This window comes from Physella acuta, unplaced genomic scaffold (assembly GCF_028476545.2).
Source record: "Physella acuta isolate Inbredline_101_S28 unplaced genomic scaffold, ASM2847654v3 ptg000562l, whole genome shotgun sequence".
NCBI classification, from domain to species: Eukaryota; Metazoa; Mollusca; class Gastropoda; family Physidae; genus Physella; species Physella acuta.
In genome coordinates, this window is record NW_026732081.1 from 2,198,704 (window position 1) to 2,225,984 (window position 27,281).

Here is a 27,281-nt window from a genome sequence, read left to right on the forward strand (position 1 = left end):
ATAAAAAAGATAAACTATTACAATGTGTACACACTAGCGGTGTTTCTGTCAACAAATTTTTGTGTAGAATTCTCACAATTCTTACGAGTTACTGCAAATTCTAGTTCTATCATAAAAACAATTTTTAACCTTCAGATAAGTTAGAGAATAATGTTATTTATAGTGTTTCAATAATGTTTTTTAGTTTCAACGTCAGAATCTATTAATCTATCTAAAGGGGACATCACTCTCGCGGACTTAAGTAGATGAAGACGAGAGTGACTCCTGCTGAGTTAGGGTTATCTTCACGACTCCGCTCGCGTGAATACAATTCTCGTGGGATTTGTTTAAATATTAACTTAAGCATACACTAGTTGGTACGCTATCACATCATGGCATTCAAGTGGTTTGAAAAATTCTATCAACAGCAGAAGTATGATCATCATTGATGGAGCTATTTAAACTACACAGACATACATTATGTGTATTTGTATATTTACATATATATATATATATATATATATATATATATATATATATATATATATATATATATATATATATATATATATATATATATAAGTATAGACATAGACATAGACATAGATAAAGATGCAGATGCCGATGCCGATGCCGATGTAGATGTAGATGTAGATGTAGATGTAGATGTAGATGTAGATGTAGATGTAGATGTAGATGTAGATGTAGATGTAGATGTAGATGTAGATGTAGATGTAGATGCAGATATAGATATAGATATAGATATAGATATAGATATAGATATAGATATAGATATAGATATAGATATAGATATAGATATAGATATAGATATAGATATAGATATAGATATAGATATAGATATAGATATAGATATAGATATAGATATAGACAACTATATATAAGCATATATAAGTGCGAGTATATTTATAGCATAAAACATTGCCTTTGATGTTTATTTAATTTGTTCCTAGTCACATTAAAAAGGAATTTTTTAAAAATCATAATGAACATTTATATCATTCCTCATTTAGCTTCATTGTGTGTTGTGAAAATAGATAGGGATTATCAATGATGGCCGCGTGTAGGCAGTGCACAGTTCTTTGGTTTCAATAGACCTATAGAACTGGTGTCAACAGTGGTAGTAGCAGTGTTGTGGTGAAGACGGGGCTAATCCAACCATTTCCGGTTAGGAACCCCTAACCCGACAACCGAGTCCCAGGATGCACCATCAACTCCTAGACTTATCGAGTCCCCGAAGGATGAGTTTCCGGCAGGAAATTATGCGTCCTAAGAATGCAGGCATTGTTCCCGCGCTGAGACATTGAGGTGCGCTATTCACGCATGAGAAACACGTCTCTATAGATTACCCGCATCATTGTGGGATGGGAATAATTCAGCCTCGGAGCGCAAGTACTCTCACAGAGTCAACACGCTGTCACGTTATCTATACACGAAGTACTGTCACGTTATCTATACACGAAGTACTGTCACGTTATCAATACACGAAGTATTGTCACGTTAACATTACACGAAGTACTGTCACGTTATCTATACACGAAGTACTGTCACGTTATCTATACACGAAGTACTGTCACGTTATCTATACACGAAGTACTGTCACGTTGTCAATACACGAAGTATTGTCACGTTAACATTACACGAAGTACTGTCACGTTATCTATACACGAAGTACTGTCACGTTATCTATACACGAAGTACTGTCACGTTATCAATACACGAAGTACTGTCACGTTGTCAATACACGAAGTACTGTCACGTTGTCAATACACGAAGTACTGTCACGTTATCAACACATGAAGTACTGTCACGTTATCAATACATAAAGTACTGTCACGTTATCAATACATAAAGTACTGTCACGTTACCAATACACGAAGTACTGTCACGTTATCAATGTATAAAGTACTGTCACGTTATCAATACACGAAGTACTGTCACGTTAACATTACACGAAGTACTGCCACGTTATCAATACATGAAGAACTCACGTTATCAAATTATGTATTTTGTAAAATAAAATATTATATTGCTAGAAAATATACACCGTGTTTTGTTTAAAATAAGAAAGACGGTACTACATAGGTAAGAAAAGAAATAACCGTAAATGGAATTTAAGTCTTATAAGTTTCCCACTAGTGTCTTCAAGGTTGCAAAAAAAATGAAGATAAATGGCACACAGCATTTTTGTTAATGCAAAAAATGAAATAAATATAGCAACTAAAGCTTTTGTATTGATTTATTTAAAGTGAAGTGAGAACCCATAGAATGTTATTGTCTTTAGTGGGGCATAACGTCATCAATTAATTAATATTATAATTACTAGGTCATGACAATGTAAAGGTAAGTGGCTCAGTTGCAGGTAGGTACAGGTGTAGCACTGTGGTTTGAGGTATGCTTTAAGTTAGTGCTACCGGTGTCAGTGCTACCTAGGCTAGTGCTACCTAGATTTAGTGCTACCGGTGTCAGTACTACTTGGGTAAGTGCTACCTGGTTTAGTGCTACCTGGTTTATTGATACCTGAGTTTAGTGTTACCGGTGTCAGTGCTACCTGGGTTAGTGCTACCTGAGTTAGGGCTACCTGGTTAAGTGCTACCTCGGCTAGTGCTACGTGGGCTACTGCTACCTGGATTAGGGCTAGCTGGGTTAGTGCTACCGGTATTAGTGCTACCAGGATATTGCTAGTCTAGTGTTAACTCTAGCTTTCATCCTAGTAACACACTTCGCTTACAAAACCGTAACCCACTTCACAATTCGAGACCAATCTCAGTCTGCAAACATCAACCAACATTATCATCCCACACCACCAACCAACACCATCAGCCTACGCCATCAACCTACACCATCAGCATACGCCATCAGCCTACACTATCAACCAACATCATCAACCTACAGTATCAACCAACGCCATCAGCCTACACCATCAACCAACACCATCACAAACCTCAACTACAACATATTCCCCGCACTCTAAATCAACTACACAGAACGAACGCAATTTAAAATTAACCAATCGAACGAAAACTGTGACTCGGACTTCAGAAGTTGTCTTTCCTTACCTCAGGGGACACAACTCCATTTAAATATAAAAGGGAAATCATTAAACAATGTAATGAGGTGGAATATATTCCTCCATGCCTTGGTAAAGCTTGTATTAAGTTAAAACCGATTGTTTATAAGAAAGAATCGGCGGTGCTAGAAATCGAAATGAAAGTGAAGAAAAAAAATAAAAAGAATAAAAACCAAGACTAAACAAATGTAATTGTCTTTTATTCGAATCAAGAAGAATCCTGAGAATCTGTGTGATGGTAATGAAACAGTTCGCCGTGAAGTCTTGGAAAATGTCCACTTAAATTTTTTTTCTAATAATGGAGTCTCGCAGAGCATGAATTTATTTTAATGCGACAATTTGATTTAAAAATAGCTTTAGGGGTTGAAGGAGAAATGGGGGAGTGTGGGTGCGTGTGGGTGGGTGTGGGGGTGTGTGGGGGTAATTTCTGGAAATCTTCAAAAAACGAAGATTGGTTTTGGTAATGAGGTCAGCAATTTGGTTGTTCGGTTAATAAAAATTGTTGGACCAACAAGTCAACGTCGAATTGATGAGACAACTGGTCAGTTTAATTGATGAGTCAACTGGTCAGTTTAATTGATGAGTCAACTGGTCAGTTTAATTGATGAGTCAACTGGTCAGTTTAATTGATGAGTCAACTGGTCAGTTTAATTGTATATATAATAAATATCCTATATGTTTACACATTAAAGTGATATATTTATAATTAAATTATGTGTTGATGTACACACAGAAGATATACTCCTAACTTAGACCTAGCATATATATGCTGATATAAAGACTAAATTTATGAACATGATGTGCAGGCTATAGACCTGATATATAGACATTTAAACCTATTATGCAGCCTACAAACCTGATATATATAAATATATATATATATATATATATATATATATATATATATATATATATATATATATATATATATATATATATATATATACGTATTATACACATGATGTGCAGACTATAGACCTGATAGACATATTAAAAGCCCAGCATAGGGCTGACGTAGAACTCGTCTCAGTAGCGAAGACACAGCCAGGGTGACATGGGTTGCGGTTCCTGCTATGATGGGAGGTAATCGGGCGAGAAAATGAAAAATGGCTGCCTAAGGCAAGCAGGAAGAGAGGCTAGGAAGTGAATATTAGTTTCGTGTATGATGGCCTGTGTCTTATGCCGGGCCAGGGGTGTCCTATGTCCTGTGCTGGGTCAGGGGTGTCCTATGTCCTGTGCTGGGTCAGGGGTGTCCTATGTCCTGTGCTGGGTCAGGGGTGTCCTATGACCTGTGCTGTGTTAGGTCAGGGGTGTCCTATGTCCTGTGCTGTGTTAGGTCAGGGGTGTCCTATGTCCTGTGCTGTGTTAGGTCAGGGGTGTCCTATGACCTGTGCTGTGTTAGGTCAGGGGTGTCCTATGTCATGTGTTAGTTCAGGGGTGTCCTATGTCCTATGCTGTGCTGGGCCAGGGGTGTCCTATGACCTGTGTTAGTTCAGGGGTGTCCTATGTCCTATGCTGTGCTGGACCAGGGGTGTCCTATGTCCTGTGTTAGTTCAGGGGTGTCCTATGTCCTATGCTGTGCTGGGCCAGGGGTGTCCTATGTCCTGTGTTAGTTCAGGGGTGTCCTATGTCCTATGCTGTGCTGGGCCAGGGGTGTCCTATGACCTGTGTTAGTTCAGGGGTGTCCTATGTCCTATGCTGTGCTGGGCCAGGGGTGTCCTATGACCTGTGTTAGTTCAGGGGTGTCCTATATCCTATGCTGTGCTGGGCCAGGGGTGTCCTATGACCTGTGCTGTGCTGGGCCAGGGGTGTCCTATGACCTGTGCTGTGCTGGGCCAGGGGTGTCCTATGTCCTGTGCCTTGCTAGGTCAGGGGTGTCCTATGACCTGTGCTAGGCCAGGGGTGTCCTATGACCTGTGCTAGGTCAGGGGTGTCCTTTGTCCTGTGCCTAACCAGTCTCACAATGTTCTGCCGTTTATTTTTCTCTGTCTTGCAAGACGGCGAAAAGTGAAGCTAACGAATTGTGTGGAGAAACGGCATAAGAATGTTTTTTTTTTCCTAGGGGTGGGATGTCACTGAGTCCACCTACCTCTAAAGGGTAACATTTTATTTTTCTAGGGTGGGGTGTCACTGAGTCCACTCACCTCTGAAGGGTAACATTTTTTTCTTAGGGGTGGGATGTCACTAAGTCCACTCTCCTCTGAAGGGTAACATTTTTTTCCTAGGGGTGGGGTGTCACTGAGTCCACTCTCCTCTGAAGGGTAACATTTTTTTCCTGGTGTGGGGTGTCACTGTCCACCTACCTCTGAAGGGTAACTGACAAAACTTGAGGTATGTAAGGACAGTCTGGGATAATGCAGATCCCAGACAGGTTATATAACTCAACTTCATCGTGGACCTTCAAGTTCTAAAGGGTAACTTACAGTGATTGGATACTGAGACTATATGTTTGTGTGTATACCTTACAGAAATTGATGTAAGCATATAATCTAATGAGGAAACATAGACCTTTTTTTTCTCTTATGAATTGGATTGTTTACTTCAGATAGTCAACAAAAATCTAACTATACGGATAAAATACAAGTATATAGTGTAAAGATAAGTGAACTATCTTTTTAGGATAAAATCGTGAAAGATCTTATAGGTTTTTACAAGCTTTTATTTAACTCACTTCCTCGTCAGTCGTCAGTCGACAGTCTGTCTGTCTAGACGGAAACGCAGGAGTGAAAATTCGGACAGTTCTACTTGACCGACACGATTCACATTTGGCACGTGGGTCAAGACATGAAGACAATGCAATCTGAAACTAAATTTGACTTAATTGGATGCCTAATTGATTTTTTATGAATTAATTAAAATTTGGACCGAATTAGTAGGCATGTCTAGCCAACCACACCACACGCGTCATCAATAGCTGCGCCATCACGACCACGTAATGGCTGCGTTCAAAAACCATTGCGCGCCTACTGAACGTGATATTCAGTAGGCGCGCAATGGTTTTTAGTCATGTAACTCTATTGTAGATAAAACATGTAAAGTACTGAAAAAAAAATTCATAAAAAACGTTTTAATAACAAGCTTTTATGTAATGATGCACTAAAAAGTAGAAAATAAATTATAGACTACTATTTAAATAACTATAAAGAAAAGCGTGGGTGTCTTCCTTAACATTAGTAAAGGTATCCAATAGATACTAAAGTGACCCACGCTTTTCTTTATAGTTATTTAAATAGTAGTCTATAATTTATTTTCTACTTTTTAGTGCATCATTACATAAAAGCTTGTTATTAAAACGTTTTTTATGAATTTTTTATAAAAATTACTAAAATGAAATCTGACTGAAGTTGGTTAGTGTTATCTGGCAACAAATGAAAACATGTTTGGCACACACCGCGTGAAAATCTGGCCAGAGCTTCCCTAACAACAAAGACATTAACAGCCTTCAGTGACGGGGGAGAATGGAGCATTGGCAATGTTATGTGAGCGGTGCGTGTGGTTGGGGGAGTGTGCGAGGACATAAAATTTCTTCCAGTGCCTCGGCCTTTCTGTTGACCGTGTCTAGGGGCATGTCTGGGGCATAACCGAGGGCATGTACGGGGCATAACCGAGGCCATGTTAGGGGCGTAACTGAGTTTAAAGTGATTGACAGAGATGGAGATTTAAGTCGGATGTGCGTTTTTATCATGAGAGTGTTTTCTTTTGTGCTAGGCCACATTCTTTCAAATCTAAAGCACGACAAAGGTTAGATTTATATTTAATTTAACATAATACCGCATCACCGATACCTTATTTGCCTCTAAACCAAACTATATTTAAGTTATAACGCCCCTTTCCACCCATTTTATATCACATCAATTAATAAGCAATATATTTATTTCTATTCCGTCTTCATGGACTATTTTCTTCAAGATATTCACAACATTGTATTTACCTTTTCTCTAGTTTATCATCGGTGTCAATAGTTTTCTTGAAGATTTTCACAACATTATGTTTACCTATCTCTAGTTTATCATCGGTGTCAATAGTTTTCTTGAAGATATTCACAACATTGTATTTACCTTTCTCTAATTTATCATCGGTGTCAATAGTTTTCTTGAAGATTTCACAACATTATGTTTACCTTTCTCTAGTTTATCATCGGTGTCTATAGTTTTCTTGAAGATTTTCACAACATTTTGTTTACCTTTCTCTAGTTTATCATCGGTGTCAATGGTTTTCTTGAAGATTTTCACAACATTATGTTTACCTTTCTCTAGTTTATCATCGGTGTCAATAGTTTTCTTGTCAAGCTCGAGCTCAGAGTTGTCCACGGCTGCCTTCAAGAGTTGCTTCTCCTGCTGGGGTTCCCCCAGTAGCTCCCCCTGGCGGGGCTCGATGACGTCATGCGACAGAAGGGGGCGGGTTTCCGGTTCTGCTAGAAGTAGTTTGCTAGGTGACAGGGCGTCTATGTCGTCATCAGAGGCTGGGGCTGAGATAACAACAAAATAAGGGTTTACCGTACCTCACTGGGTCAGGGTTAGGGCTAGGGTCAGGGTCAGGGTCAGGGTCAGGGTCAGGGTCAGGGTCAGGGTCAGGGTTAGGGTTAGGGTTAGGGTTAGGGCTAGGGCTAGGCCTAGGGTTAGGGTTAGGGTTAGGGCTAGGGCTAGGGTTAGGGTTAGGGCTAGGGCTAGGGTTAGGGTTCGGGTTAGGGTTAGGGCTAGGTCTAGGGCTAGGGTTAGGGCTAGTCAGTCGTTAGGGTTGTATTCAGCGTATTAGAGTTACATGATACATTTTTTTGTGTTTACCTACAACACTTTGTGTCCAGACGTTAGGGTTAGGGTTAAAATATCTACCATAGTATGTGCAGATATTGCTGATAGGGTTTAAATACCTACCATAGAAGGCGCAGATATTGCTGTTAGGGTTAAAATATCTGACATAGAAGGCGCAGATATTGCTGTTAGGGTTAAAATATCTACCATAGTAGGAGCAGATATTGCTGTTAGGGTTAAAATATCTACCATAGGAGGCGCGTATATTTCTGTAAGGGTTATAAAAAAACCTAGTAGGTACAGAAGTACAGCAACATTGCTACACTGATCATAAGTTCATTGAAAAAATGTAAATTATCAGCCAACCTTGACCTTCCGTAGGGGTTAATGAATTGTCCTTGAACTCGAGTAAGCGAATGATGACCTCTACAACTTTCTGCAGACGTCTTTGTTGTTGTGGGCTGAGGTCGGTGGGTAGGATGGTACCTGGTGAAAAAAATAATTTAAAGGGTAGGATGGTACCTGGTGAAAAAATAATTTAGGTAGTGGGTAGGATGGTACCTGGTGAAAAAATAATTTAGACGGTGTGTAGGATGGTAGCTGGTGGAAAAAATAATTTAGGTCGGTGGGTAGGATGGTAGCTGGTGAAAAAAATAATTTAGGTCGGTGGGTAGGATGGTAGCTGGTGAAAAAATAATTTAGGTCTGTGGGTACGATGGTACCTGGTGGAAAAATAATTTAGGTCAGTGGGTAGGATGGTAGCTGGTGAAAAAATAATTTAGGTCTGTGGGTACGATGGTACCTGGTGGAAAAATAATTTAGGTCAGTGGGTAGGATGGTAGCTTGTGGAAAAATAATTTAGGATTTAAGTCGGTGGGTAGAATGGTACCTGGTGAAAAAAATAATTTAGGTCGGTGGGTATGATGGTAGCTGGTGGAAAAATAATTTAGGTCAGTGGGATGGTACCTGGTGAAAAAAATAATTTAGGTCGGCGGGTAGGATGGTAGCTGGTGGAAAAATAATTTATGTCTGAGGTGGGAGGGTAGGATGGTGCCTGGTTAAAAAATAATTTAGGTCGGCGGGTAGGATGGTACCTGGTGAAAAAATAATTTATGTCTGAGGTGGGAGGGTAGGATGGTGCCTGGTTAAAAAATAATTTAGGTCGGTGGGTAGGATGGTGCTATATAGCTGTAGGCAGTGCCGGCGCTACCTATAAAGCGAACTAGGCGGTCGCCTAGGGCGCCATCCCAAGTGGGGCGCAAAAGTTTAATCGCTATTATCAAAAAGTACATAATAATTAATAACTTTGATTATCTTTTACAAACTATAGATGGTAATACACAAAGGAGTAGTGATCTATTTCGGCGCCCAGGACGAACTATCAAATTTGCACCCCCACCCCAAAATTAGGTCTCGGCCTATATTTATTCGCGATGGTGAAAATGCAACCCAACCTCCCTAATTTGGAAATGTCTGGGCGATTTTTACCAGTCACTTTGCATTTTTATTTTGGTGTCACATAGTTGATGTAGAAAACGATTAAATAAGTCCGTAATTTAAATTTCGAACATTTCAAACGGTTATATAATTTTAATGTTGATTTAGTGATCGCTCCAACGCATGACGGGCGTTCCAAAACAGTTGCATTTTTTGTTTTGTTTTTAATAAAGCTTGTCTCGTTTTCTATAACTTTGAATAAGAAATCTGTTCTGGTGTAGTTTATAACGTTTTGTAATGACGGGGTGTTCAAAGTATTGTCACTTGTTTGGTAAGTTTTCATGAATCGTTTAGATTTGGGAGTAACGGCGGAAGACTGTTGCTGGTATGGTTTCGTAGGTATAAAGTATCGAAGTGTTAAAGTGTCGTTATTTTTATTTGGCTGCTGTGTAGTTTAAGGTCTAGTGTTATCTGATTGGTAGTAGAGAAATGAGAATGTGGGTAATGAGGTATCGTAGTTCTGGAGTTCGTGACTATCGAGTCTTGTATCGAATTGTGTTGACTGTTAACGTGTAGTAGTAGGTTCAATTAAATCGTTGTTGATTGGAATTATCGTTTGTAGAGCTTGGTGAAGTTAAGCGAGTTGGTGTCGTAGCTCTGGAGCATCGAGTCTAGTTATGTTTAGGTATCGTATCGTAAGTTAGACGATTTCAATTCAGGACTGAACACACGCCAAAGAAAGGTAGGCGTTCTCTAGCTTAAAAACCTTTAGTATTTTTAGAAATCTATATTACCACTATTGAAGTATTAATATATATTATATAGGCTGGAATTTATAACAGTCCCGTATTTTGATTTTTTTAAAAATGTCCCTTTATTTAGGGGAACCAAAATTTTGATTAAATTGGAATAGTGCAGATCGACCAATTGTATGTCATCAAAATTGACTAGAAGTATGTTATAATAAAGCTACTGTATTTAGACTTTCAAACAAAACCTACAGTTAAGTAGTCAAGGAGTAAAATATATTCTTTTGACAAGGTTACATAAATAATATAAAAGGTTTGTTAAAATTATTACGTAATGAAATTTAGAGCGTTTATTGTGTTTTTCAAGCATATCTTTGTTACACTTGGTTAATTTAGCTATTCTTGTGAAAGTTATTTCCCTTGAATGAAGCTTTGGTATTTGGATTTCCAAATGGGAGGTAATTCGTTGCTTAACTTTACATTCATTTCAAATTCCTGCACTTTAGGTTGACCGCTTACATATAAATACAACTTTAAGTTATTATTTGCTACTGTAAAAATTATATAGAGCTGAAGTTCCAGAGAAAATAGTTTGGTAGGTTTTTTTAGCATTATCAAGTTGAAAAACAAATACATCAGTAGCCGTTGTAGATTGCAATACTTAATGATAGTAGACAGTATGAGGAACAAATGCGTCTAAAATCGTCGTAGTCGCAAATTAATCAATTGTCTTTTTCATAATTTTCACCCTCTCCTAAAGAATTCATATATAACAATTGTGGGCTGGAATCTATAAGATTTATAACCTGTTATTTTTCAAAAACAAAAAAAAAAATCGCTACATATTCACACAAAATAGAAATTTTACAATTATAACTAAAGACAGTCAAGCTTAAAAGAGGTAAGTTCCTTTCTGCAGAGAGCCCAACACTATAAGAACTGTGGGTTTTTTCAGTGTTTTTCCCCCAGACTTTTTTCTTCCGAGGGTGGGGGGAGGGGGGGGGGGGCTTAGTCGTAAAGTACAAAGTAGACAACAATTTCAATAGAATGTGATTACGCTTGCAATCTGGAATTGAAGGAATTAGTATAAACTTTTGCATCGAAGAAGGCAAGTAAAATTTGATTTTGATGTCTACTAATAACGTGTATGTAATTGATAATAAATTAATATGTCACTTTTAATTAATTGTTTTCTTATACATATGTTTTAGTAATTAATTTGTGTGAAAGGGGGCGTTTTAATAAGTTTTGCCTAGGGCGCTAAATAACCTGGCGCCGGCACTGGCTGTAGGCATTGAATAAAGCTTTAGGCATTGACTTTAGTTGTAGGTGTAGGTATTGAATATAGCTGTATGCCTTGGCTATAGCTGTAGTTATTAAATTTAGCTGTAGGCTTTGGCTATCGGTGTAGTCATGGGATTTACATGTAGGCCTTGGCTATAGGTTTAGGCAATGAATTTAGCAAGCCTTGGCTATAGGTGTAGACATTAAAAATTGTTGTAGGCTTTGGTTAAGTTGCAGATATTGACTAAAATACAAATAGTATTTAAGATTCGAGTATGTATCTAAGATCCAGACTATGCACAAGATATAAGTATTAGTTTAGATACATATAAGATATTAATTAAGATACAGATATGATTAAGAAGCAGATATTGATTAAGATGCAGGCAGGGATTATAATGCAAGCATTGATTAAGCTTCAGACAATGATTAAGCTACAGGTATTGATTAAAATGCAGGCATTATGTGGCCAGTGAAAGCCTGCTACAAGCCTAGCTTGCCGCTATGTTACTGCTACAAGCCTAGCTTGCCGCTATGTTACTGCTACAAGTACAAGATTGCCGCTATGTTACTGCTACAAGCCTAGCTTGCCGCTATGTTACTGCTACAAGCCTAGCTTGCCGCTATGTTACTGCTACAAGTACAAGATTGCCGCTATGTTACTGCTACAAGCCTAGCTTGCCGCTATGTTACTGCTACAAGCTTAGCTTGCCGCTATGTTACTGCTACAAGTACAAGATTGCCGCTATGTTACTGCTACAAGTACAAGATTGCCGCTATGTTACTGCTACAAGCCTAGCTTGCCGCTATGTTACTGCTACAAGCCTAGCTTGCCGCTATGTTACTGCTACAAGTACAAGATTGCCACTATGTTACTGCTACAAGCCTAGCTTGCCGTTATGTTACTGCTACAAGTACAAGCTTGCCGCTATGTTACTGCTACAAGTACAAGTCTAGCTTGCCGCTATGTTACTTCTACAAAACTGCTACAAAACTTCTACAAGATTGCAGCTATGTTATGGGGACGTTCATTTGTTGCCTGAAGCCCCGCAGCGTCAGACTTGTTGGGCTTAGTACACAGATTTATTTTCATCAAGGGAGGGAATTGTGTTTTTTTTTTTAAAAAAAACCTACGATATGCTTTTTTTAAGCATAATCATTTGAAAGTACTTTTAAACATACATATGTTACATACTTTAACATTTTTATTCTCCACAGAAATATACCTATACATTTTGACAATCATACTCTTGATACTTGTATAGATGCAGACATGTAAAGCCTGGCTCAAAAATATGAGTAATGAAGAACACAAGTTTTCAAACACCTGAACTATAGACCCATGGTAATGAAGAAAACAAGTTCTCAAACATCTGAACTAAAAGACCCATGGTAATGAAGAAAGTTCTCAAACACCTAAATAAAAAGACCCATGGTAATGAAGAAAGTAAGTTCTCAAACACCTGAACTATAGACCCATGGTAATGAAGAAAGTAAGTTCTCAAACACCTGAACTAAAAGACCCATGGTAATGTAGAAAGTAAGTTCTCAAACACCTGAACTAAAAGACCCATCGTAATGAAGAAAGTTCTCAAACGCCTGAATTAAAAGACCCATGGTAATGAAGAAAGTAAGTTCTAAAACACCTAAACTATTAGACCCATGGTTAATGAAGAAAACAAGTTCTCAAACACCTAAACTAAAAGATTCATAAATAATAAATAACTTGATTTGAGTTTTATGAAGAGTAAAATAACATTACGCCTACAACGTGATTTTAAAATATTGTTTTAGATTTTAAGCAAATGAATAAATTATAGCCATCTTTGTGAATGTACACCACTGAATAAAAATGTAGCAATATTGGGGAGTGTAAGCTCAAGATTTAATACATTTTAAAAAAAGTTTATTTTTATACATGTGTGTTTCATTCTGTATGTGTGTTCTTTATGCGTGTCTGTGTATTATTTGTGTGGGATTTATGTTATTGTTCATGTGTTGTTGTTTGAATATTTGTGTATTATTGTGTGGGATTTATGTTATTGTTCATGTGTTGTTGTTTGAATATTTGTGTATTATTTGTGTGGGATTTATGTTATTGTTCATGTGTTGTTGTTTGAATATTTGTGTATTATTTGTGTGGGATTTATGTTATTGTTCATGTGTTGTTGTTTGAATATTTGTGTATTATTGTGTGGGATTTATTTGTTGTTCATGTGTTGTTGTTTGAATATTTGTGTATTATTGTGTGTGAACGTCTAGGTGAATTTCGGTTCTCTTGTGTGTGCTTGTGTGTGTGTGTGTGTTTGTGTGTGTGTGGGGGGGGGGGGTTAGAATAGGACCTTAATGATAAACTGGAAATGTTTCAGTATCCCAGACAAATGGATATAGTGCTGACCACAATATCCCTTCATAGGCCGAGGTCACAGAAACAGGTGAACTCTACTTCACTTAAGCATGGACCGCCAGGTTGAAAGGTGAATTTTACTTATCCCAGTCAAAGCTAAAAAAAAAAAAACAATATATTTCAGAGAGAAAAGCAGTCAATTTATTTCTAAAGACCTTATATGTAATATTGTCTTGAGGTAAATTTTTCGGTTCACCTTAGCTATCTTTTTCCATTCATCGAATACAATCGTTCATAGAACTGGTTGTTACGATACTGAACGCTGTCCAAAGATATACAAAACATCTTTTCTAAGAAATTATTATTCTTTTATTTAAATACATTGTAAACAACAGTTTGTTTTACTGTAATTTTAACAATGTTTTCTCAAATTAATTGATTTAGGTAGATATTTGCAACATAGGAATATGTTTAAAAATTATGACAAAAATTGAAAAGGTAGAGGAGTGTATGAGTCGTAAATGTCAAATTCTCTTGTCATTTATGACGTGAATTTTAGTTTGACTGCTTGACGATTTGTCGTCTGGTCTGTGTCTGCTTCTTGTGGCATGCTAGTGTCTAGTTCTTCTAATCTAGACCAGGGGAGCGTGGGTGTGGGATGGAGGGTGGGAGGTGTTAGACGAGAAAGTCCTTTGAATATTTCTACAAGTAGTTTCTAGAAATTTCCGAGTAGAAGACAAGGGTCTCACCTTTTAGCAGATTTTCCAAGGTCAACTTGTCTTCAGGAGATAGGACAAGGTCATCAAAGAGCAGGCTCATTGCGTCTTCATCTAAAGGTCAAAAGCAAAGGTCAATAAAAATCTCAGAAAAGTTAACACAAATTATGTTTTTTTTAAAATTATTTGGCATTTAGGATTCAAGAGAAATAGCCGGTTGATTTGTCTGTAGCCGGCAGACCAATGTGTGGTTATAGGTTAGACCAATTACTTGAGATAGTATTTAACCAACTAGCCAGCATTTGACAAATAGCCTGTATTCATTTTTTATCCAGTAGTTAACAAATAGCCAGCATGCCAATAACTAGTGGCCAAAGCAGTAGCATGTCAATAAAATGGGTAAAGCAAACGCAATGTGTCCTCTGAATTCTACAGGATTAGATTTAGATCCTAAACCATTATAATCTAGGTAGGCTTAGAGGTTTAAATCTTAATCAAAATGGCGCATTTTATAATCTACGTAATGTTAGAGGTTTAAATCCTAAACAAAATGGCGCCCAACATAGTCTTACGAAGGTTGGAAGATTTAAAACCAAAACAAAATGGCGACGGGCATAGGCTTGAGCCAAATTATAAGCAACAAAACATGTTTCAAAGTTGTATAACTGGAATATCAACATGTTTTAAAGTTGTATAACTGGAATATCAACATGTTTTAAAGTTGTATAACTGGAATATCAACATGTTTCAAATTTGTATAACTGGAATACCAACTTGTTTTAAAGTTGTATAACTGGAATATCAGCATGTTTTAAAGTTATATAACTGGAATATCAGCATGTTTTAAAGTTTTATAACTGGAATATCAGCATGTTTTAAAGTTGTATAACTGGAATATCAGCATGTTTTAAAGTTGTATAACTGGAACATCAGCCGTCAATTAGACCCGAACAACAGACATACCCAGGACGAAACAGAAAAAGCTATTTACACAATTATTGTCTGGTGATGACAACATCTACAGCACGTCAAGGGGAGATAATTGTTCAAAAGGGACGTAAAACCCCGTCCTGGATTTAATTATAAAACATGTTTGTTTATTTCCTAATTTTTTCCTCTCAGTTTTCGATAAATGCAACCTTATATCTTCCAACGTTCATTTTTCAGCATTTAATTTGACGGCAAATTAATAAAATATAAATATTTAATACGCCCTGGTCTTTTTAAAACTTGAAGCTGTCGAACAGAAAATGGGGAGGGAGTGAGAGAGGGGTTGATGAGGAGGGAGGATGAACTCTAATCAATAAAATGCTTTCAATTACATTATCCGTCACCGGGGGTAATTAACTAAAGGCGGGCTTTTAATACCTGCCAACGATTACCGCACATCTAACTATTTTTTTTTCTTGATGGAATTCTGCTTTCTTTTTGTTTTCTTTAGGCGGCTGAGTTTTCTACACATTAAACATGTTTCGTTTTTAGTTGTAAAATAGGCACTTTATTGCTGCCCGAGTTTGTGTTGGTTAAAAAAATAGAAAAAAAAATAGAAAAAAAAGACGACATCAACTTAGTTTAGCGACATTTCCTTGTTAGCTTCCGCTAAATGTGGCGAAAATTGCAACTACAGAAACAAAAATTCGGAGCGTGAAGTGTAATGTTAACAATGTCAACAACGGGCTGTACAAATGTTAACAATGCAACAGGAAGACGTCACGTGACCCGGTCAGCTCCTGACAAAATCTGATTGACTTGCGGACAACTAGACATCAGATTAATTGACTTGAATATCACTGCTTGATATATCTCAGCCGGCTTTAGACAGCGGGGCAGGGATGGCTACACGACAAGGGGAAGGAACTGAGAGTATTGTCAAGAAGCGCTGCGGCGAACGTACTAGAAGATGAAATTAGCAGTTAGAATAATTTTACTAGCTTGGAGTTGAGGACGAGTGTTAGAAAACGTCAAGTGAAAAGGAATATGACAGGTAGTTTTTCCAGCATATTCCCTCCCCTTACTAAAGCTAAGAGTTTTAATCCGCAGAACAAGCCGACGCTGTATTTTCTCCCTTGTTAGAGAAAGCGGGTTGTGTCCCTTGGCTAGCCCCAGCTGAGTTGTCGCCCCCAGGAAGGGAAGACTCCACGATACTTCATTACTGGTCTTGAGCCCTATAGAAACCTCTCCTTTGGAGGAGGGGAGAGAGGGGAAACCCGACTAATCCAGCCGGGTTATTGATTTTTTTTTCACGTGAAAAACTGCCGGCAAAACCTTTCTTTTTTTTTCCTCTTCCGGATAATGGTGTTTTAAAAAACAACGCCCTAAAATGTTGCTGAAATATTTAAAATAAAATTTGGTTTTAAAACTAAATAATGCATTTTAAACTGCTCCCTTACCCTACTCTATAGATTTTAAAAAGCGAGAAAAAAACTCAACGAAATGGAGAAAGAGGAGGGGAGTTAGAGTGGGAGTTTAGCTCGAGTTAAAAGGAAACTATCGTAAATCCATTGTGTGACTCGTTGTGACTCTCCCCGTGACTCCCCGACAGTCCCACCGGTCAGGTCATGCATTATCGATAGCTTTTTCTTCTTGCAACCAAAGTGAAGAAAAAAAAATGTCCTAGATAAAATAATGTCCAACAGAAAATGTCCAACAAAAAATTAAATGTCCAAGAGCAAACAATTTGTAACAGAAAAAAATGTCCATTAAAAATGTCCATTAAAATGTCCATTAAAAAATGTCCATTAAAATGTCCACTAAAAATGTCTATACAAAATGTCTATTAAAAATGTCCATCAAAAAATGTCTAACAAAACGTCCACTAAAAATGTCTATACAAAATGTCTATTAAAAATGTCCATCAAAAAATGTCTAACAAAAAGTCCATTAAAAATGTCAATAACAATGTCTATTAAAAATGTCCATCAAAAATGTCAACCTAGAAATGTCCAAAAAAAGTCCAACCTAACAAAATCGAACGCTCTGATTAAGCTTGTGCATAAATTGTTAACGCAATATTTCCCATGTTTCCAACTATGCCCGCATTTTAAATACCATCATGTTTTCTAAGGCTTCACATACTTCTTGATTCTGATGATTTTTTTTTATCCAATACATTGAATCGATCGATCGAGGCTCGTAGTCACCATCGCTACTAGATACGCGACTTTTGATTGGTCGAGGATACTCAGTAAATCAAAATGGAAGCTTAACGGTGTCTTAGCAACAAGGTCACCAATGGAAGTTATCCTAGGACTAAATTTATCATACATAAATGATGAGACGAAAAAATTTCTCAACTAGACAGCATAAATTATCAGACTAAGGAACCCAACTAGATCTTTAAAAGCTGCTGATTTAACTAATGCTAGTTAAAAAAAGGCTGTCTGGGTTTCTCCCATAAATATCTAGAATTATCTGGAAGATATACAGCTAAAAATCAATATTGAGCAGTGATAAAATTTTGTCCAGGTATTTGGTTTGCATTACAAGATTGGCTTGCAGGTGCTTCCGTCGTCAGCAAAATGTAATCATTGACTTTATTTATCACAAGAGGAAGCTTACTTACAAGTGTAATAACTTACCTCCATTTTGACAAATGCAATAATTTATTTCGTTTATTACAGGCTGCAAAGTACAACCAGTACTTTTTACTTAGTGTGTCTACCCAGAAATACGGCTACCTTTTGGTGTAGGCTAAGGCTGTGGCTACCTTAGAATGGTTATCAAAGACTGGTTACTAAAGACAGTGGGTACAAAATACTGGCTAGCAAAGACTGGCTAGCAAAAACTGGCTACCAAAGATTGGCTACCATAGATTGGCTACCAAAGACCGTGGCTACTAATGATTGGTTATTAAAGTATGTGGCTAAAGGCTAACCACCTCAAGTTGTGGCTACTGAAGGTTGGCTACTATAGACTGTGGCTACCAATGAACCTCGAGCCAATTTATATGGTTACAACGACCTAGACGTCTAAGATAAGTATATCTCCCAGACTGGCACCAATTATCGACTACCCTTTTTATTTTATAATTTATAGATTTAAAATGTTCACACACATACCCTATGTCACTTCTGTCCTAAGTCTAACGTTGTCACGTCACTAATTAACATAATTACCAATAAAACGACAAAGTGAGACTAAATAGCTTAAAATCTAAAGTTTTTCTTTGCTAGCTCGTCATACATGGTTTATAGTGGGAGATGGAGACAACGTTAAGGATTATTTTTCTTTAACATCTTCTGTGATCACAGGCGTAATTGCGGCGATGATGAATCAGGCTAATGACGTTAGTGCACCAGATCACCGAGCCATCGAGGTGTGCACTAATTAAGAGCATCAAAGTGCACCCAGTGACCGGATGAAATTTATGACGGCAGGCGTCAAACTGTTCACAATCGGGTCAACGCCGCTCGACTATACCAGGGGCGACAACCCAATTAATAGGAAAATATTTTTATAGTATGACAGAGCTCGGGTGTTAGAACTAATGGACTAGCAATACAGTTATTAAATCTTTAGTGGTTAAATCTGTGTATTATATATATATATATATATATATATATATATATATATATATATATATATATATATATATATATATATACATATATATATATGTGTGTGTGTGTGTATGGATATAAAAGTATATTATGTATATGTATATGTATATGTATATATATATATGGGTGGAAAGTGATGGTGTTTTGCTTTATAGCTATGATCCTGTTTCGTCTGAAAACCAATTCGTAACTCGAGACGTTCAAACCTAGTTCGTATGTCGAATCATTATGTCAGTGTTATTGCAAGTGTCCCTGAACCTACCTTTAATGTCGTCTAAGTTGGGGTCGATAATATCGTTATCAGACAAGTTGGTGGAATCTTCTAGAAGAGGGGACACGCTTTCTGTTTGTAGATTTCTGTAGGTGGGCTCTTGTTGATACTCTGTCTCGGGTAGATCGTTGAGGTCGAGGTACCTGTACGGGGTCTTATAGTACAGGTTCCGCTTGAACAGACCGGTGGACTTGTCGAAATATTTGTGGACTTGGACAATCTCATCTCTTTTATTCGAGTTGACAAGCCCGTCAACATCGTACTCATCATCACCCTGATCATCGTTCTGGGGAAGATCATCGACCTTGCCGGATTCCAAAAGGTTGAGCAGGACGTTAGCAATCTCCCCGTTGACGTCAGGCCCGTCCCCAGCGTCAACCAGCGCGGCCTCACACAGGCGTCGGTTGAAGCTCCGCCCCCGACTGAAGGCGAGCAGGGCGTTCTGGAGCGTGCACTGGGTGAAGGCGTCCTTCCACGTGAAGCCCGCCTCGATCAGGCGCCGGATCTCGTCCTCCAGGCGCTCGATCTGGCTCGTCTCCAGCTCAAACTTGTTCTCTCCCTTCAGGGCTCGGGTAAAGACAGTCTGGCAGCTGCCGAACAGCAAGTCTGAAACATACAAACAGAAAGTCTGAAACATACAAACAGAAAGTCTGAGGAATACAAATAGAAAGTCTGAAACATACAAACAGCAAGTCTGAAACATACAAACAGAAAGTCTGAAGTATACAAACAGAAAGTCTGAGGTATACAAACAGAAAGTCTGAGGCATACAAAAAGAAAGTCTGAGGCATACAAACAGAAAGTCTGAAACATACAAACAGAAAGGCTGAGGTATACAAACAGAAAGTCTGAGGTAAACAAACAGAAAGTCTGAGGCATACAAACAGAAAGTCTGAGGCATACAAACAGAAAGTCTGAAGCATACAAACAGAAAGTCTGAGGCATACAAACAGAAAGTCTGAGGCATACAAACAGAAAGTCTGAAACATACAAACAGAAAGTCTGAGGTATACAAACAGAAAGTCTGAGGCATACAAACAAAGTCTGAGGCATACAAACAGTAAGTCTGAGGTATACAAACAGAAAGTCTGAGGCATACAAACAGAAAGTCTGAGGCATACAAACAAAGTCTGAGGCATACAAACAGTAAGTCTGAGGTATACAAACAGTAAGTCTGAGGTATACAAACAGAAAGTCTGAGGCATACAAACAGAAAGTCTGAGGCATACAAACAAAGTCTGAGGCATACAAACAGTAAGTCTGAGGTATACAAACAGAAAGTCTGAGGCATACAAACAGAAAGTCTGAGGCATACAAACAAAGTCTGAGGCATACAAACAGTAAGTCTGAGGTATACAAACAGTAAGTCTGAGGTATACAAACAGAAAGTCTGAGGCATACAAACAGAAAGTCTGAGGCATACAAACAAAGTCTGAGGCATACAAACAGTAAGTCTGAGGTATACAAACAGTAAGTCTGAGGCATACAAACAGAAAGTCTGAGGCATACAAACAGCAAGTCTGAGGCATACAAACAGCAAGTCTGAGGCATACAAACAGAATGTATGAAATATACAAACATAATGTATAAAATAAATATACAAACAGCAAGTCTTAAACAAACAAACAGCACGCCTGAAACATGCAAACAGTAAGTATGAAATATAAAAACATCACATCTGAATCAAACAGCAAGTTTGAGACATACAAACATCAAGCATGAAATACAAACTTGTCTGAAACCAGTATGCAAGCAACATTAACCCAACTTTACCATGGAAATATTTGCCTTGTCCAGACAGTTTTGGCAAGTTTTTAAACCTATAAATATCACATCATTCACTACTCATATTTCTCTACAGTTGGAAAATGTCAAACGTTAAATATCAAATGTCATTTGAATGTACGTGTCAACTTTTATTACCTGAAATCAATTTAGTATTAAGTTTAAATTGCTTCTATGTTTTGAAAATTTAATTTTTTTTTACTATTAGGCTTGCTGAGCGAAAAATCGAGTCAAGGGACACAATTCATGAAATTCAGACAAACTCTGTAAACACAGACTTACCGCCCTTTTAGTTGCAAACTAGTGGCCATATATTTATAACATCAATTTAATGCAAAATATTAATATAATAAATAAAAACTAAATATAATTTCGGTTTCAATGAATGTGTTATATGTAGTTCGTGTAAAGTTTTGTAGATGATTGTAAATTTGTGTGTGTGTGTGTGCATGTGTGGTTGGGGGGGGGGGGGGGAGTGGAGATGAAGACAGCCTTTGATAGATATGCTAGTAATTTCAAACACTTACATTCTAATACTGTAATCAACGTGTTGGCCTGTTTTATTTTAAAATCTGTAACACTACTCCTCTTGATAATTAAGTTGTGCTCAAAATTTTAAAAAATATAGATGACTGGTGTCAATTTACAATTTTAAAAGAAAATTTGAAAAACTTTTTTGTTTGAGCCAAAGTTAGGACACAGTAACCTGTACGAAAATTATTTTTAAAAAAAATGGATGTCTCGTTGAATGAGGACGTGACGGGTATGGAAGAAAAAAATTCAGTCACGAAATTAAAATGACTCATCGGTCCATGCGGAAAAAAATTAGAGAAGACAAGATAGACAGGGGGGGGGGGATAATGGAGTGTTTGTCTTGCACATGAAAGTGCTCGCGATATATTAAAATATGATCCTTTGTGTAAGCTTGATTAAACACAATTCTTGTGACATGGAAATGTCGAATTTAGTTACAACAAAATATTAAATTTTGTGACAACCAAATATGAAATTTTGTGACAACTAAATGTCAAATATTGTGACAAATGTCAAATTTTGTGACAACCAAATATCACATTTTGTAACAACCAAATATCAAATTTTGTGACAACCAAATATCAAATTTTGTGACAACTAAATGTCAAATTTTCTGACAACCAAATATCACATTTTGTAACAACCAAATATCAAATTTTGTGACAACCAAATATCAAATTTTGTGACAACTAAATGTCAAATATTGTGACAAATGTCAAATTTTCTGACAAACAAATATCAAATTTTGTGACAACCAAATATCAAATTTTGTGACAACCAAATATCAAATTTTGTGACAACCAAATATCAAATTTTGTGACACCCAAACATCAAATTTTGTGACAACCAAATATCAAATTTTGTGACAACCAAACATCAAATTTTGTGACAACTAAATGTCATGCTTTGTCACGTCCACATGTTAAACCGTGTCTATGGCCAACTAAACTGTACCAACACAACTCTACTGCGTCTATAGAATGTACATAACAACCATATGCTTAAACTAAAGCTGACAGCCTTTTAAGAACGTTGTTTAGCTTGAATCGCAATCACAACCTATACCTTGGGCCTGACCATTGTCTTAGGCCTGCCATTATTCCTATTCCTAACCCTATCCCTGAACCTGTTAGTATAAGAATCAACGAGTCAACTTAACAAAATTTAATGCTTCCCTTATTGAAGACTAACCAAAACATTCCCGTTACATTTTATGTAAAAAAAAAAAAAAAAAAAAAAAAAAAAAAAAAAAAAAAAACCAACGTCATACTCAGAAGGCTATTTATAGCATCATAATCTCGCGCTGAATAAACTAAAGTGACCTCTGTTATCGGCTGCTGGGATAGCAGGAGCGTGAATCCCCCACCGTATCGTTGATTTACGTCTGATAACAGACCTCTTGTCGTTTGCTAGAACTCCTACTAAACGCTGACACGCTTTTCTGCTCACGACAAATACTAAATCTACTCACACTATTTTGGGAAATGTCAAACACACAATAGTTCAAACTTTTATCTCAAGGCTAACATCAAACAAAACAAAAATATTGTAAAAATCACATTCATGGAAATATCAGTCGTCAAACCTAAATGATAATTAAAGTTTATTGTGTAACACACATGAGAAGTTGAATATAGGACAAGAACCTAACTTCATTTGGCTTGACTAAAACAGTTTTTATTCAATGGAATTGGGTGGTTTTTAAATGTAATGTAGTATAGTATCAAAGATGGCGGTCCTTCGTTATCCTTATCCTTACCTAAACTCACTCCCACCCCCCGTATTATTAAAAACTATTAAAACCTGTAATTTACCGTCTGCTTGCCATGACGTCATCGCTACGCATGTGGTCTAGTTCACATGACGTCATCACTACCATGAGCAGCATTTGACAATACCATCAAAACTTAGTATGTCTAATGCGAGCTGACTTTTTTTTTTAGGTATTATCTCTACCCTAACCCCTGCCCTATACCTAAACCGTATTATTTGCCTAATCCCATAACTATCACTTATCCATCTCATGATTAACCTTGGCGTATCATTTAATTAATCCTATAACTATCTCACTTATCCATCTCATGATTAACTTGACGGCACCCTAACCCGAGACCCAAAGTGCATCTCTTATCTTAACCTTGAATATAAAACGCTTCCGTTATTGAAGTAAAAAATTGATACAATACTTCATTGTTCTGGTCGAGTTTTTAAGAGAAGGAATTTAGCGTAAACATCGTACCGCCCCCACCCCCACACACTCTGCTGCCACTCCCAGCGTATACTCGAACCATCGATTTTTGTTCTTGTGTAGAAATCGATCATTTATCGATACGTCGCGGGGGGCGCATGAACGCACACAAACATAGGCCTGGACGTGAGTACAAGTGGGGGATGTGTGTGTGTGTGGGGGGGGGGGTGTACTCGTGAGGAGGCATGCACAGCTGCCTGTAGTGCCAGACACTCCATGCCACTCAGGGTAAGCTCCACCTCCACACCCATTCCCACCCACACACATCAACCCTCCGTAGTCCTCACCCCACCGTCGTCCTCACCCCACCGTCGTCCTCACCCCACCCCACCCAAACCAACCCCACCGTCGTCCCCACCCACCCTACCGTTGTCCCCACCCAGACCAACATCTATCCATTTACCCATCCCCAACCCCATCCCACACAAAACAACACCAACTCCATATTCGTCCCCACCCAACCCCTCCACACACACCCATTCTAACCCAACCACTACGATCAACCCCAACCTCACCTCCGTCCCCAACTCACCCACAAATACCACAGGCCAACCCACGCCAACCCCCATACCATCCCAACCCCACATAGACCACCCTATCCCCACTCCCACATCCACCCAAACCAACCCCTTCCCCAACCCCACATAAGCAGAAACCATAGCATTAAACGACATCATAGTTCAAAATATTTTTTTTTAAATTCTGACAAGGGAGATCATTAACGGAAAACAAATTCGAACCAACTTCGTGTACACAGCAGTTTCAATGGTTATTTCCCCTTCATGTTGTCCGCGTTCAGTTTGCCATAAAATCGATAAACCATCCCGATTATTGATTCGGACCTCTTTATGAGTCTCACGTGCGAATTATTTTAGTCTCGGTACTTCATTAAAATTAGACGTCATCACAATTTAAAGAGTAATGGTCCTTGAAATTATTCATTAGTAAAGAAGCGTAGGCGAACCTCTAAACTGATATATGAAATGGGGCAAAAAAATTAAAACCGTATAGACAAGTGTTATATCAATAACTTGCTATTGATAGAGAAACCGATGATAGGGTTTCAAACAAAGGATAAAGGGTACGATTGGGTGGGGTTGGGATAACAGACGGTAGGGTTGGGTTGGGTTCAGCAATAAATAAATCCAACATAGAATATGTCTTTTTTCGCTTTAATCGTATATGTGTGTCAAATTACTTAGAAATAATAATCATTAAAAAACGTGGGGCGCCGAAGTAAAAGTTATATTACTATTGATTAGATAATACTATTGACTTTTATTAGGGAGCTTGTAGAGAGTCAACAGTATTAGAAACTGTAAGAAAATCACGGCGCCCCACGTTTTTGATCGCTTATAGTAGAGTGATCGCTTGCATTATTGTGATGTATAACATTTATTTTCTACTTTTTAGTTCAATCAGAAAACGTGGGTTTTTTAAAACTTTTTTAATGATTATTATTTTCTACTTTTTAGTCTTTGTCTGTTTGTTTGCATTGAAATCTTGCTATCGATTTTATCTTTTCACTTTTTTTTGGGTAAACGAAGACAACTCGTAAAAAGACAACTCGTAAAAAACGAGAGACCCTTTCTACTTCGGTCTCAATCGCAAGTGAATGATTGTCAGAGGTTAGTTGATAGCGGTTAGGACGAGGGCTGGTTACTGACTAGAACACATAGATTTGAACCCGTGTCGAGTGGGATAGCAATCGTGTGCCCAACCACTCGACCATATCGTCTCCCCCAAACTGGCCTACCTCCTGTAAGTTTAAACTCGGTTCAAACTCGGTTCAAACTAAATATTCTGCCCCTAAGCCTGTGGCGAAGTGGGATCGTTCGCTTCACTGCGCGCGAGGTACGCGTCGCTCGTTTTTTTTCTAATGGCTCGCAGAGGAGAATTATATATATAGATTATATAGCGGTCTAAAATGCTCAATAAAATGTTTCCATTTATCAATTTAGTAATAATAACTATTGAATATTCTATGGTCATCCAAAAGAAAGCTTCCCTGAAAATTTCAGCGCGCTAGCTAACTGGGAAGTGCCAAAAATTTCGATCGCAAGATTGGATTGGAAAAACAGACAAACAGAGAAAGCAAGTTAAAGAAAACGTGGGAAAATAATGGTTGACATGATGTAATGAACGCTTATAATTATCTACATGTAAATACATTCAGCTGTCAATAATGTTCGCTATTATAGCTAAGTCAACAGCAATTGTCTTCGTTTTATTTAAATAGTCAGACAATCGACTCCATATGTAAGGTGGGGTAATTCCACACACGGGGTAATTCCACACACTATATACTGGATACTCTCTATTTTTAATGAGAGTAAAGTTTAATTAAAAGTTACTATTCCCTGTTTCTAAGAGGTCATTTCTTGTACTTTCTGATACTGTTAGAGAAGCGTTCACCTACATTCAGAGCAAGAAATTTAATTTTATCTGCATCTATCTTCAAACATCCTTAGGTAAGTACATCCCCTGCACTTTTTAAAAAATATTATTTTTTGTCTTATTTTTAATTGTTGTCAATTATTTATTGATTATATGAAAGCTTAATCATTTTTGTTATTAGTAACAGTTAATGATGCTAGATTCAGCCTGTAATTTAGAACAAGAAAGCATTTTTTTTCAATAGTAGGTGTGGGGCAATTCCACACACATGGTGTGGGGCAATTCCATACACTATAGTTTGTAATGTCCCATGTTGCTTTTTATACCTTTTAGAGCGTTTAGCTATTATTTTAAACCATTTAAACTGGTTGTTGCTAATTCTGTAATTCACAACTCATGATTTAATCTTAAAAAATACTTGAATAGTACTAGATCTAGTACTATTTTTTTTTAAAAAGACTCTGCTATTAAAGTTAAGTAAAATTGCCACATACTTCTTTTATTTCTTTATCTATTATTATTATTAATGTACCTATATTATTTATTATAATTTATGCAATATTTAGAGCTAAACATCCCCATACACACATTAGTAATTAGACTTTCTAACATTTAATTTTGTATTTATTTCAGAATGGTCCACAATTATAAACGAATAACTTCGGCCTATGACAGATGAGCAGAATTCAGGAAGAAGAAATTGAGGCTTTCTCCTCACCCAGTGATGAAGACTGGTTGCCCCCATACTAAATTGTTTCCAAGGGGAAAAATGTTTTTTACAAATTTTTAAATACATGAATTTTAAAATTTTCATAATGTGTGTGGAATTGCCCCACTTGCCATGTTTTTGCAATAAAAGTGAAATATTTAAAAATTGTATTTTATTTTGTGAATTATCTTTATATTTGTTTGCCATCATATAAGTAATGCATGTCTAGTTTTACCCTCAATATTATATTGTGGTAGTGTTGATTTTAGATTTTTTACAAATTTTTTAGAAAAGTAGTGTATGGAATTACCCCAGGTTACCCTATGTAAGGAGCAAAAATATCTCCTTGTTAGTTAATAACATTAATCCTCCATTTTATTTAGATAGTCAACAATTCCTTCCATTTATTTAATTTACTAAACGACGC

The 27,281-nt window shown here is 37.3% G+C and overlaps 1 protein-coding gene across 1 annotated transcript in view; it reads right to left on the reverse strand.

Annotated features, from left to right (window-relative positions):
* Positions 1-27,281, reverse strand: part of LOC131946479 (receptor-type tyrosine-protein phosphatase N2) — a 242,185-nt gene that overhangs the window by 133,397 nt on the left and 81,507 nt on the right. Inside the window, exons 3-6 of the mRNA XM_059307257.1 lie at positions 19,173-19,787; positions 14,385-14,465; positions 8,185-8,304; positions 7,314-7,535 (exon numbers count right to left, since the gene is read on the reverse strand). Coding sequence (XP_059163240.1) covers positions 7,314-7,535; positions 8,185-8,304; positions 14,385-14,465; positions 19,173-19,787 — 1,038 coding nt within the window. The remainder of the gene's footprint in view (positions 1-7,313; positions 7,536-8,184; positions 8,305-14,384; positions 14,466-19,172; positions 19,788-27,281) is intronic.